The sequence below is a fragment of the Nerophis ophidion genome, linkage group LG11 (genome assembly GCF_033978795.1).
Source record: "Nerophis ophidion isolate RoL-2023_Sa linkage group LG11, RoL_Noph_v1.0, whole genome shotgun sequence".
NCBI classification, from domain to species: domain Eukaryota; kingdom Metazoa; phylum Chordata; class Actinopteri; order Syngnathiformes; family Syngnathidae; genus Nerophis; species Nerophis ophidion.
In genome coordinates, this window is record NC_084621.1 from 29359120 (window position 1) to 29371869 (window position 12750).

Genomic DNA, 12750 nt, shown 5'->3' on the forward strand with positions numbered 1-12750 from the left:
GACCAATTGGAGCTTCGTCAGTCGCCTTATTGTCTTTAATGAGACATTTCCACGAATGGGGGCCGACGGTCAACCTGATTATGTGATATTATGGCACGAGGGGATATTTGGAAGATTGGCCCAGGACGTTGCAAGCACCTTCATTAAATGTATTGTTCTTGATTCTTCCCCTTGCATACTCTTTTGGGCAGATAACTGTGGAGGTCAAAATAAAAACTGGACGCTGTACACGGCTCTTGCCCAATGTGCAAACGCAGAATGGGGCCCACCCAAGATTGTGATAAAATATCTGGAGAAAGGGCACACGTTCATGAGAGCAGATTCAATCCATAGCTCAATCAGCAAGAAAATGAAAGCTCAAGAAAATATCTATATGTTTGATGACTTTGTAAATCTTTGTAGGACAGCATCAAGATAGATTGGTTTTCCTTTGTTTTCTCAAAATCAGCTAGAAGTGAGTTACTAGGTTTTGCTTTTGGACGGGAGAGTATGTCTCCACGGGTGTCTTGACTCGCAGTGTCTCAGGGGAGTCGACGGCAGCTATGGACGGCACAAGCTCAGCTTTTCACCGGTAAGAACTGACTTTTCAACAACAATTTTCTCACCGAAACCTGCTGGTTGACATGTGGTCGGGATCCACGTTCTCTTGACCGCGCTCTGATCCATAGGAAAGTTTCACCTCCAGGAATTTTAAACAAGGAATCACCGTGTGTTTGTGTGGCTAATGGCTAAAGCTTCCCAACTCCATCTTTCTACTGTGACTTCTCCAATATTAATTGAACAAATCGCAAAATATTCAGCAACACAGATGTCCAAAAAACTGTATAATTATGCCATCAAAGCAGACGACATTTAGCTGTGTGTGTGTGCGGCGCTCATACTTCCTAAAAACCCGTGACGTATTGCGTACACGTCATCATTGCACGACGTTTGGAAGACGAAACTCCCGGGAAAGTTAACATTTTAATTTAGTAAACTAAAAAGGCCGTATTGGCATGTGTTGCAATGTAAATATTTTATTAGATAAATAAACTAACAGACTGCGTGGTGGGTAGTATGGGTTTCAGTAGGCCTTTAAAGCTCCAGAGAGCCACTAGGGCAGCACTTGCGGCTCTAGGGCCGCGGGTTGCCGACCCCCGCACTAAACTAATCCCATCAGCATCAAATAAAAGTGGGCGTGGTTTGACACATGCACCTAAACCTCCTCCATAAAAGCAGCAGAGCAGCATCACATGAAGCATCCCTTTCTCTCCTCCTCACCCTCATCCTCATCCGCGACAACCACCATGCACCAAGAGTCGTGCCAATCTTTGGTTTTGCTTTGCATTCTGTTGAGGAGCAGCAGCCAAGCCTTCAAGAATGAGGCCACCGAGATCCTCGTTTCGCCGCGTGTGAGCGCGCCGATGCTGGAGGTGCAGCGGAGCAACGTGTCACTGAACCGCGCACGGTCCGGCGGGAGCGCAGCGGCCGGGACAGAGCGCGACAGAAGCGGTAAGAAAAAGAGCAGGCAGGGGAGCCAGCGTGGGTGTGGACTTTGAAGTGGGAACGTCTCTGCATGGTGACTTTTTTCTGAGGCTGTTCAATAAATTGATTATAGGTTTGTTTGGTGAAGTTATGGCCAGCCCTGCTATTTATTTAGATGGAGGCTATCAATATCGTTTTATTTTTTTAAATATAACGCAGCAAACTGCAGTGAATGACTTATTACTACAATAACTTCAATGCATTTATTAGTGGTCCCTGAATAATTCAATACAGTTTTGAGGTCAACTCATGAGTTATGTGTTATAACTGTACTGCAGCAAGAATGCTCAAAAGGACGCATTATCAAAAGCCTCTATATCAGGCCTGGGCAATTATTTTGACTCGGGGGCCAACTTTAGAGAAACTAATGCGTCTGGGGCCGGTATATCTATTTTTAAGAACACTAATAGAAAACCTTGCAATAATGTCTGATTGAATGCTAAAAACATTATGACAAACGGAATTGAATTTAAAATTTTCTACTGAAGGAGACACCCAGAAAGTACATGTCAATAATGTGGGATTTACGATATTAACTATGAACCATAAAACACTGAATAATGACAACATGTGAACATCACACCCACTCTCTAGCCACATATTTTACAATCAAGCGAAACGCAACAAAAATGCAACAAACGCAGTGAAATATGAACGCGAAGGGTAAAAAAACAAAAAAAACAATCTGATATATCACTAATCTTTTGAACTTTGGTGTAAAAATCTCCTTCCGAGTCTGCCCCTTACACCCACATTTCAGGCTCTGGAAACACTACACTGCTTGGTGCCTCGTCTGACCTGCTGAGACTTAGATTACCATAGTAACTAATTAGTTGACCATAGTAACTAATTAGATCAGTGGTCCCCAACCTTTTTGTATCCGCGGACCTGTCAACGCTTAATAATTTGTCCCGCAGCCCGGGTGGGGGGATAGGGGGATGTCCTTTTTTTAATTATTTTTTTTTTCTTCTTTGTAATGAAAAAGGGACGTTTTTGTCATGAAAAAGGGAGGTTTTTGTGCTTGGTGCACTAATTGTAAGTGTATATTGTGTTTTTTATGTTGATTTAATAAATAAAAAAAAATAAAAAAAATGTTTTGTTTTTTTTTAAATAAAAATTCATTAAAAATTCTTCTGCGGCCCAGTACCAATCGGGCCAGCCGCGTCCCGGTGGTTGGGGACCACTGAATTTGATTACCATAGTAACTAGTATATCATGCAAAAGTACAGATTCAACCCATTAAAATACTTAGTATAGTTGAAGACTTACGGCCATTTGAAAACATCACTGCACATCATAATGGCAGCTACAATTTCGATCCTAAATATCTAAAAAAATGATTTGGGAATTTCCGGCGGGCCAGATTGAAAACCTTAACGGGCCGCATGTAGCCCCCCGGCCTTAATTTGCCGAGGTTTGCGCTATATAAATTAGGGGTGTCCAAACTTTTTCCAAGCATGCGGGGGCCATTTTAACATTTTTCGACTTTAAAACCGACTAAGTATATAGATTTTTTTTTTAACCCTTAGGGATCCCTTCAGGTTTCGTCAATATTAAAGTGGACCAGAAAGGGTCTCAGTCATAAAAGTTTTAAAAGTTCATGTTATTTTTTTTACTTTCACTCCTTGTGTGTCGATAGGAAGTTAGATTTTGTTAATGCTTTATGCCAGGGATGTCAAACATACGGCCCGAACAGGTTCAATCCCGCCCGAACAGGTTCAATCCGGCCCGCGAGATGAGTTTGCTGTGTGAAAAATGTAACTGCATTTTTAAATTAAATAAACTGCTGTTCTAAGTGTGTCCACTGGATGTCGTGATAGAAATTCTGTTAGGCAAGCGAATAGTTTATACCAGGGGCAAGCAAGTATTCCAAGCAACAGGTACACGATAAAGCGGGGCTGCAACTCCTTCCCCTCAACCCATTGTAAAACAAATAAAAACATGTTTAAAATTTAAAGAAAGTGAAAAATGTGAGATTTATTGCAATACTGTCAGTCTTTTAGGTTTTTATTTTTGGTTTGTTGAAATTGAAATTGAAATCACACATTGCAAAGCTTTTATTATTATATCGATACAAAGTGATGCCTAGAAGGCAGGGAGTAACTCAACCCTCTTGAATTTCTATGTCAGTTTGTATGGTTTTTTGGGTTAGCACAGGATAGATAATATGTGGAAATGACAAATGAGGTAGTTGGTAGTCATTTTTTATTTTTGCTTTAATTAGTTTTTTGTTTAATCCTGGATTGACTGGGACCTAAAGTTTAATAGCTCTGTAGATACACTGAGATTAAGTTAGTTGTGTTCTTCATGGTGTTTTTGAAACTTCACCGATTTTTTCCTCAGAATTTTCAACAAACTTGAAGTGTTTTGTCAAGAGGATAATTTGTGATGTGTACATTTTCAGAATGTGCTTGTTCTATTTTGGGTCAAAGTAAAACAAAGAAAACAATCTGAAGTTGTCATAATTGTATTTTTAAGTTATTATGCCATGATTTTACCCTTCCGGCCCACATGGAAATAGATTTTCCTCCATGCGGCCCCTGAGACAAAATGAGTTTGACCCCCTGCTTTATGCCAAAGATAAACCGCTTGCAAAAACACTGAAATATGCAGTATTTCTCTCAGAATTGTTTTTAAAGCGAAATATTTGATGTGAAGTATTTGAAGCCTTGAAAAGGTCAATCATAACAACATTGATTTTGATTCATTACTACATTTTTTTTTTTTTAGCAAAGACAGGTTTAAAAAAAAAATGCACTAAAGGTCTTCCGATCCATCCGCCGATAATAAAGTTGTTGTTGTTTTTGTTTTTTTTTACGTTTTATGCTCTTTGAAAACCTTAGTTTTGATATTGGAAACACTGAAATATGCTAAATGTTCCCCAGAACATATTTCAAAGTGGAATATTTGATGTGAAGTAATTGGAGCCTTGAAAAGGGCAATAATTCATAATAACATTGATTTTGATTCATTATTATTTTTTGAGCAATGACAGGTTTTTCTTTACTTTCAATTCTTGAAACTGCATCAAACTTCAGATATATCCGTCGATTATAAAGTTGTTGGGGTTTTCTTTATGTTTCATGGCAAAGAAAACCTTGGTTTTGATATGGCACACAAAATATGCAACATTTCCCCAAAATGCATTTCAAAGTAAAATATTTGATGTGACGTCATTAATTAGAGCCTTGAATAAGTCAATAATGCACAGCGACATTAATTTTGATTCTTTTTTTTTTTTTGTTGAGAAATGACAGTTTTCACGTTACAGTACACCTCTTTGCGTTTGTATTCCACTACTTATGTATTTCAGGAATAGTATATTTAGAATGTGTCACAGACCGTTAAAAAATTAGCTGTGGGCCGCACTTTGGACACCTTATAGTTGTAAGCCATTAAAAAGTCTGCCTTTGCAAATATAATAATACCTTTTTAGCTATTAATTGCTTGAAAACAAAATTCTACTTATTGCTAAGTTGGTGTGCCACACCAATCTAATAGCTATTTTTGTTTCATTTTGACCCTCTCATGTAGCAAATATGCAGTCAAGGAATTAGAAACATATGAAAATATAAAGTGACAATGCAGGCTTAAAAGCATACAATCAAATGTTGTTTACCCGGCTAGTAATAATTAAAAAAAAAAAGTACAAAATAACATAATTAAAGCACATTTGCATACCTTACTGACACAACTCTGACTTTAACACTGTGCGCCATTGTTGATTGGTTGATATTTTTATTAGTAGATTGCACAGTTCAGTACATATTCCGTACAATTGACCACTAAATGGTAACACCCGAATAAGTTTTTCAACTTGTTTAAGTCGGGGTCCACGTTAATCAATTCATGGTAAAGCCATGGAAGACAGTGATGTTGAGGAAAATGTGTTTTCATATTCCTATCAGTGACTGAGCAGGAAGTGTCTAAGAATACAATTGCGGGGAAATTTCATGAGCGCCCCGGTCATTTTGCACAAAATGAGGCCTCGCACGTGATCTACGTATATAGGGCGGCCCTGAGTGGACCTAATAAAGTGTCTGTTGATGAATGCAAAGCGCATGTGCAGACTGCAAACAGTACTTTAAAGTAACTTTAAAAAGCTCATGTCATATACAGTAATAATAATAATGAGGACATTCATCAAACGGTGTCACGGTGAGAGAAAGCCATTGTCACTGAGGTGTGTGATGTTATGAAGGGATGGGAGTTTCAGTTACAGCCCTGCAATTGAGGCGCAATATTCAGCCTGCAGCAAAATAGTCACACTCATAGCTGCAGTGTAGACGTAATCCTCCATTTAGTCTTTACTACATCAACTTTTTCAAGAAGAACATTTGAGAGAGATTGGTCTTTTAGGAGCACTATGCAGAGATAGTGGGGGTGATATTCTGAAAGCTTCTGCAGCTTTAGCATGTGTGAAGCCTATTTCTACAGTATGGTGTTTGTTTTGAACGTGGAATAGTTCTAAACAGTAGCTTGGAGTGCGATTATTTGCCGTAAGTTTAATTTGTACTTTGTGTTCCCTGTTTTCTCACACAGTGTGGCACATTAGCAGAAAAGTGTCAAACGTGCCATTTTTTGTAGTGTTTTCAACCTGCAGCCCTCCGCTACCTCATCCAAACACTGGACAAAATGGCCTAAAGCAGGTGTGTCCAAAATGCAGCGCGGAGGCTATTTGCAGTAGGAGTGCACAAAAAAATTGATCCAAATCGCGATTATTGTTCATTCTGAATCTAAATCGATATATATAAATATATATATATATATATATACATTAATCAATCATCAATTAATCAAAGTTTACTCATATAGCCCTTAATCACAAATGCCTCAAAGGGCTGCACAAGCTATGACATCCTTATATATACATATATACATATATATATATATATATATATATATATATATATATATATATATATATATATATATATATATATATATATATATATATATATATATATATATATATATATATATATATATACAAACCCCGTTTCCATATTAGTTAGGAAATTGTGTTGGATGTAAATATAAACGGAATACAATGATTTATTTGCAAATCATTTTCAACCCATATTCAGTGGAATATGCTACAAAGACAACATATTTTCTGTTCAAACTGATAAAAGTTTTTTGTTTTTTTTTGCAAATAATCATTAACTTTAGAATCTGATGCCAGCAACACATGGCAGAGAAGTTGGGAAAGGTGGCAGTAAATATTGATAAAGTTAAATAATGCTCATCAAACAAGTATTTGGAACATCCCACAGGCGTGCAGGCTAATTGGGAACAGGTAGGTGCCATGATTGGGTATAAAAACAGCTTCCCAAAAAATGCTCAGTCTTTCACAAGAAAGGATGGGGCGGGGTACACCCCTTTGTCCACAACTGCGTGAGCAAATAGTCAAACAGTTTAAGAACAACGTTTCTCAAAGTGCAATTGCAAGAAATTTAGGGATTTCAACATCTACAGTCCAAAATATCATCAAAAGGTTCAGAGAATCTGGAGAAATCACTCCACGTAAGCGGCATGGCCAGAAACTAACATTAAATGACCCTGAACTTCGATCCCTCAGACGGCACCGTATCAAAAACCGACATCAATCTCTAAAGCAGTGGTTCTCAACCTTTTTTCAGTGATGTACCCCCTGTGAATTTTTTTAATTCAAGTACCCCCTAATCAGAACAAAGCATTTTTGGTTGAAAAAAAGAGATGAAGAAGTAAAATACAGCACTATGTCATCAGTTTCTGATTTATTGAATTGTATATCAGTGCAAAATATTGCTCATTTGTAGTGGTCTTTCTTGAACTATGTGAAAAAAAAGATATAAAAATTACTAAAAACTTGTTGAAAAAGAAACAAGTGATTCAATTATAAATAAAGATTTCTACACATAGAAGTAATAATAATAATAATAGATTAGATTTATATTGCGCTTTTCTATTGTTAGATACTCAAAGCGCTCACAGAGAAGTGGGAACCCATCATTCATTCACACCTGGTGGTGGTAAGCTACATATGTAGCCACAGCTGCTCTGGGGTAGACTGACAGAAGCGTGGCTGCCAGTTTGCGCCTACGGCCCCTCCGACCACCACCAAACATTCATTCATCATTCATTCACCAGTGTGAGCGGCACCGGGGGCAAAGGGTGAAGTGTCCTGCCCAAGGACACAATGGCAGCGATTTGGATGTTCATAGGTGGGAAGCGAACCTGCAACCCTCAGGTTTCTGGCACAGCCGCTCTACCCACTACGCCATGCCGCTCCGTAGTAATCATCAACTTAAAGTGCCCTCTTTGGGGATTGTAATAGAGATCCATCTGGATTCATGGACTTAATTCTAAACATTTCTTCACAAAAAAGAAATCTTTAACATCAATATTTATGGAACATGTCCACAAAAAAATCTAGCTGTCAACACTGAATATTGCATTGTTGCATTTCTTTTCACAGTTTATGAACTTATATTCACATTTTGTTTAAGTATTATTCAATAAATATATTTATAAAGGATTTTTGAATCGATGCTATTTTTAGAATACTTTAAAAAATTCTCACGTACCCCTTGGCATACCTTCAAGTACCTCCAGGGGTACGCGTACCTCCATTTGAGAACCACTGCTCTAAAGGATCTCACCACATGGGCTCAGGAAAACTTCAGAAAACCACTGTCACTAAATACAGTTGGTCGCTACATCTGTAAGTGCAAGTTAAAGCTTTACTATGCAAAGTGAAAGCCATTTATCAACAACATCCAGAAATGCCACCGGCTTCTCTGTGACCAGAGATCATCTAAGATGGACTGATGCAAAGGGGAAAAGTGTTCTGTGGTCTGACGAGTCCAAATTTCAAATAGTTTTTGGAAATATTCAACATTGTGTCATCCGGACCAAAGGGGAAGCGAATCATCCAGACTGTAATCGACGCAAAGTTCAAAAACCAGCATCTGTGATGGTATGGGGGTGCATTAATGCCCAAGGCATGGGTAACTTACACATTTGTAAAGGCACCATTAACGCTGAAAGGTACATGCAGGTTTTGGAACAACATATTCTGCCATCTAAGCGCTGTCTTTTTCATGGACGCCCCAGCTTATTTCAGCAAGACAATGCCAAGCCACATTCAGCATGTGTTACAACAGCGTGGCTTCGTAAAAATAGAGTGCGGGTAATTTCCTGGCCCGCCTGCGGTCCAGACCTGTCTCGTATCAAAAATGTGTGGCACATTATGAAGCATAAAATACGACAGCCGAGACCCCGGACTGTTGAACAACTGAAGCTCTACATAAAACAAGAATGGGAAAGAATTCCACTTTCAAAGCTTCAACAATTAGTTTCCTCAGTTCCCAAACGTTTATTGAGTGTTGTTAAAAGAAAAGGTGATGTAACACATAGTGAACATGCACTTTCCCAACTACTTTGGCACGTGTTGCAGCCATGAAATTCTAAGTTAATTATTATTTGCTAAAAAAATAAAGTTTATGAGTTTGGACATCAAATATCTTGTCTTTGTAGTGCATTCAATTGAATATGGGTTGAAAAGGATTTGCAAATCATTGTATTACGTTTTATATTTAAATCTAACACAATTTCCCAACTCATATGGAAACGGGCAGAACGTATATATATATACAGTATATATACATATGCATATAGAAAACACACACCTGGGGGTAGGTTGATTGTTGTCTGTCTATGATGGCTCTGTGATGAGGTGGCGACTTGTCCAGGGTGTACGCCACCAGCACCCCCCGCCACCCCGAAATGGACAAGTGATAGAAAATGGATATATATATATATATATATATATATATATATATATATATATATATATATATATATATATATATATATATATATATATATATATATATATATATAGTGCTTATCTCAGCTGAAATCGGGCAGAAGGCGGCGTACACCCTGGACAAGTTGCCACCTCATCGCAGGGCCAACACAAATAGGCAGACAATATTCCCACTCACATTCACACACTAGGGCCAATTTAGTGTTGCCAATCAACCTATCCCCAGGTGCATGTCTTTGGAGGTGGGAGGAAGCCAGAGTACCCGGAGGGAACCCACGCAGTCACGGGAAGAACATGCAAACTCCACACAGAAAGATTGCCCCACCATTCAAACCGATTCTTCCATTGTATTATTTGTAGGGCTGTGAATCTTTGGGCACCACATGATTCAACTCCATTCTTGGGGGTATTGATTCGATTCAGAATATATTCAAAACTATTCTAGATTTAAAATCACTATTACTTTACTAACACTGGATGACAGTTCTATGATTAACTACATTCCTCCATAAAATAGAAAAACAGCTCTAAAAATGTCTATATTACTTAAAATAAAACTGGTTTTGTTAAAAAAATAAACATTATACCCAAACATTTATTAAGTCAAATATGGCAAGAGAACCATCCTTTTTTTTTTTACACCCTTTATTATTTGGTATAGTATTTATAAAGACATATTTTCACAACTGGTTACAGGTTCAAAAAGCTCCTGTGGTTTCCTGGAGACAGCCTAAAAAAGTATTATTATCAATTGATTATTATTGAAAACATAACAAATGAATACATAGAGGGAATAAAAAAATGATTTAATACATTTTTGAAAATTATGAATTGATTTAGGATTGGGATAAATAATAGCGATTCAAATGTGACTCGATTTGTTTTTCACCTCGATTAACTATATAACTATAACAATTTTACACTAAAACATTATTGCTATTAAAAAAACATTGAATGTTTGAACAATATACAACACTAAAATAATTATCATTGGACTATATTCAACAGTTTAACATATCTTGACCGACACTAGTTATTTTAGCGTGTTTAATAAAGCATAACTAATGAAAAGTGGCACTAGCATATATTCATTTTCCTGTGTGTGGCTCTCACTCCAGACAGTTTGGACACCCCTGCCTTAAAGGTTTAAAAATGGTCCAAATAAATGGGGCGCATGTCTAACATTTTTTATGTTGCTATTTTGTCACCATTAGGCATATCACAAGATGCAAACCACCTTCTCTAGTCATGGTGCAAAAAAAAAAACCCAACAACTATGTAGTGAAACCATTTCAGGCACTTGGGATTAGGGGGTATACAAATAAATTGTGATTGATTGATTGATTGATGTCATTTCCACAGAGGTAAGCCAGATTGGTTGCAGAGAGTTGAGGTCCACTAAGTACATCTCTGATGGCCACTGCACCAGCATCAACCCCATTAAGGAGCTGGTGTGTGCCGGTCAGTGTCTCCCGGCTCAGATGCTCCAAAACTGGATCGGCGGCCCCTACAGCAGAAAGTTCTGGGCTCGCCGAAGCACTAGCCCAAGCCGCAGCGGTGGCCAGGACTGGCGCTGCGTCAACGACAAGACCCGCACTCAGCGCATCCGGCTGCAGTGCCAAAATGGCAGCACCAGAACGTACAAAATCACCGTGGTCACTTCCTGTAAGTGCAAGAGATACTCCAGGCAGCACAACGAGTCAGGCCACAAGTTCGAGCCCATGGTTCTGTCGCCGCCGCGGCTCCTGCACAAGCACAAGGCCAAGAGCAGGAAGCAGCTGGGGAAGAAGCGATTAAACGAGAACTGGCCCCAGACGGAACCGTGAGGGTCTTTTTAAGGCTTTGCTTATTTGGATTACAACCTCTCTCAGTGGACTGGACTTTGTATATTTGGTTAAGATGGTGTCTCACTTTGATGGAGCATCACATGCCTTTTAAGGCAATTGTGAAACATGTAAATATGAATAAAAAAGAGGTACACAGATTTCATGACACAGGATGTAAGCCATGCATTGTCCTCTGTACAGTATGTAACCATATGTGTATTGCTGTTATTATATGTACAATAGAGATGACTGTGGGACCAACATCTAACTACATGCCTCCAAAAAACTTTAAAACATTTTGTAAATATGTGCACATATGTCAAATAATTTTTACTTGCATTTTTTTTCTATGACAATGTATAAAATGGATAATGTAATATATTCTATTGTGTGAGTAAACTTTGGAAATAAACATTTTAGAAACCCACAAAATAAAAGTTGACCTGTTTGTTTAACCACAAACAACCTTTCTTTCTTCAAAATATGACTTTACAAAGTCAAATTAAGTCTAAAAGCAGCAACTGTAAACAAGTCAAGCGTTGTAATATCTCGCGAGATTAGATAATGCAGCCTTTAAGTATTACAGAATCGATTCAAATCACGCGAGACCATCGACCAGGTAGGGCATTATGCGTCAAGTTCGAGAAATTCACTCGACTGAAACTGGAAATAGAATGTTTTACCATTATTACATCAATATTCTCACCAATTCCGAAACAGCATTTGCTTGTACTATCTTAATAAAGCAATATGGTTATTTTTTTAGTCCTAGTAGACCATATATAAATAATCGATCATTGTTTTATTTTGAAGTTTATTGGCGGAAGCTCGGTGTTGAGCTGAAATAAAAAAAAAGTTTTAGCATCATTTAGGTTGACTAACAGCAATTTACATACCTTTTCTATTGAATTGGAATGATCGGGAATGGAGTACTGTGACAGTCCATGCAGGAGCTGATAGAGATGAAGCCCAGCGTCATGTCGAGCGATGAACCAGACAGGCCCAGGCAACCAGGGACTTTCCTAAACCGTCAGACTGGCAAGAGCGGCCTTGCGCCGGGTAAAGGCGACGTAGACTTCCCGGTGTGTGTGATTCTTCCTGCCGGGGGCAGCGGAGAGAGGACCGGGTTGCTAACGCCCAAACAGTTCTGCCTGTTATTGAGCCGGCCGCTTATAAGCTACACCATTCAGACTTTTGAGAGGTATGGATATGCTTTTTATTTTGGAAAACTTCTGGGAAAGTTATTCAGACGTTAGCAGCAGGGCTTACAGCTCAGTCATTGACGTCAGTGTGTGTGGTCCTTTACCTTCTAGTGCTAAACATTTGTATGACGTATGTGTGTGGGTCTCTACCTCCCAGTGCTAAACAATTGTATGACGTCAGTGTGTGGTTCTCCACCTCCCAGTGCTAAACAATTGTATGACGTCAGTGTGTGGTTCACTACTTCCCAGTGTTAAACAATTATATCTTAATAGTTTCACTTTCTCTGCTAACTAAATGTTCTGAATGAACAAGCTTAAACGTCTGTAGCGCCCTGCAGTAGCACCTCCCACCATTTCCTGCAATACATACTATTTATGGTTGCCA

The 12750-nt window shown here is 38.5% G+C and overlaps 2 protein-coding genes across 4 annotated transcripts in view; both read left to right on the forward strand.

The window, feature by feature from the left end:
* The first annotated feature begins 1210 nt into the window (after positions 1-1210).
* On the forward strand, positions 1211-11600 carry sostdc1a (sclerostin domain containing 1a). The gene is made up of 2 exons (XM_061915533.1): positions 1211-1491; positions 10700-11600. Exons 1-2 carry the CDS (start codon positions 1233-1235, stop codon positions 11161-11163), a joined length of 723 nt encoding a protein of 240 aa, XP_061771517.1. The 5' UTR covers positions 1211-1232; the 3' UTR covers positions 11164-11600.
* Positions 11601-11797: 197 nt separating this feature from the next.
* crppa (CDP-L-ribitol pyrophosphorylase A) overlaps positions 11798-12750 on the forward strand; it is a 92627-nt gene continuing 91674 nt past the window's right edge. The window contains exon 1 of one of the 3 annotated variants that reach the window (XM_061915531.1): positions 11798-12364. In XM_061915531.1, coding sequence (XP_061771515.1) covers positions 12108-12364 — 257 coding nt within the window. In that variant the 5' untranslated portion in view covers positions 11798-12107. The remainder of the gene's footprint in view (positions 12365-12750) is intronic. The other 2 variants (XM_061915530.1, XM_061915529.1) reach the window with 2 other exon arrangements.